This window comes from Acanthisitta chloris, unplaced genomic scaffold (genome assembly GCF_000695815.1).
Source record: "Acanthisitta chloris isolate BGI_N310 unplaced genomic scaffold, ASM69581v1 scaffold7876, whole genome shotgun sequence".
In the NCBI taxonomy this organism is placed as follows: domain Eukaryota; kingdom Metazoa; phylum Chordata; class Aves; order Passeriformes; family Acanthisittidae; genus Acanthisitta; species Acanthisitta chloris.
Window position 1 is genome coordinate 3,120 of NW_008678646.1, and position 1,295 is coordinate 4,414.

General features: G+C 62.5%; 1 protein-coding gene across 1 annotated transcript in view; it reads right to left on the minus strand.

Moving 5' to 3' along the window:
• Positions 1–1,295, minus strand: part of TSPAN10 (tetraspanin 10) — a 1,722-nt gene that overhangs the window by 349 nt on the left and 78 nt on the right. Inside the window, exons 2-3 of the mRNA XM_009076968.1 lie at positions 398–991; positions 18–97 (exon numbers count right to left, since the gene is read on the minus strand). Coding sequence (XP_009075216.1) covers positions 18–97; positions 398–991 — 674 coding nt within the window. The remainder of the gene's footprint in view (positions 1–17; positions 98–397; positions 992–1,295) is intronic.

Consider the following 1,295-nt stretch of genomic DNA (forward strand, 5'->3'; position numbering starts at 1 on the left):
TCCTGGTGTTTTCTCACTGGCATTTTCCAGCGGGTCCAGGCAGCAGGAGGAGGGAACACTGCAGGCCTGCACTCCTGGGGCACTGCAGTTGAAGTACCTGCGGGATGGACATGGGTTGATGTGTGTCCATACACCTTTGGGGAGCAGGGATGTGGTCTCCATGCCCCCCAGACACAGAGCTGGATACCAACTTTGGGTTCAATTTATCCCTCCCTTCTCCAGGCTTTCCCAGGGCTCCCAACACACACCCCCAGGTCCCAACCCATCCCTCTCTTTTCCACACTGTCCCATAGCTTCCAACACCCCAACAAGAGTCCCCCCAGCCAGAGACCCCCCAACAAACAGGGTCTCCAGCCCCATGGTAAGGAATGGGGTCCCTCATACACCCCTGACTCACGGATTGGCCTCCCAGTCACGGTAGGATCCGAGCCCACAGCACTGGAGGTTCCTCTGCACCTCATCCACCAGGAATTGCAGGTCAGGATCATCCTGGTAGCGCAGGAGGCAGAGCAGCAGCACATCCCGGAGTGCATCCCGGAGCCTCCGCCGTGCCAGCAGCAACAGGAGCCCTCCCAGCACCTCCAGCCCCCCAAAGACTAGCAGGGCACCCAGGAAGAAGCGCAGCAGGCAGGGGTTGGCACGGAGGGCACCGAGGCAACCAGCCAGGGACAAGGCACTGGCCCCCAGCCCTGCCAGCACGAACAGCAGCATCGGATCTGAGCCCAGCGGTGTCCCCCACGTCCCCCCACTCAGGGGGCCCTTGGCCAGCAGCCCCCACACCCCCACGGCCAGGGCCACCAGTCCCAGCAGGAGGAAGAGGAGGTTCCAGAGGAAGGCGAAGTAGCGCACACACTGGCTGAAGGGGCTTGGTTTGGGGGGGACAGGGTACCACACCCTGGGGTGCTGCTGGGATGTGCCACCGGCCAAGGAGTCACCATCATCATCATCCTCAGAGGAGGAGTAGGGCAGCTCCACCAGCTTGGATGCCTGGACAGACAGAAGAGTCACTCACAGCCCCCCAGAAATTGCCCCCCCCCCCTTGTACACTCTCTCCCACAGCCACAGGCTCCTGCAGACACCCTGCACACCCTGCTGAGCCTCCCCACACCCAGCCTAGCCTCTAACCCTGCCCATCACGGGGGTCCAAGCAGATGGGGAGCACAGGGATGTACCCCAGAAATCCTGCCCCTAAGGGACTCCTAGATCCATCCCTATGGAGACCCCCAGGGATGCAGGGTGGGGAGAGCAGCGTGGTACCCAGAGGCTAGGGGACATGGTGGGAGGGGAATGGGGGT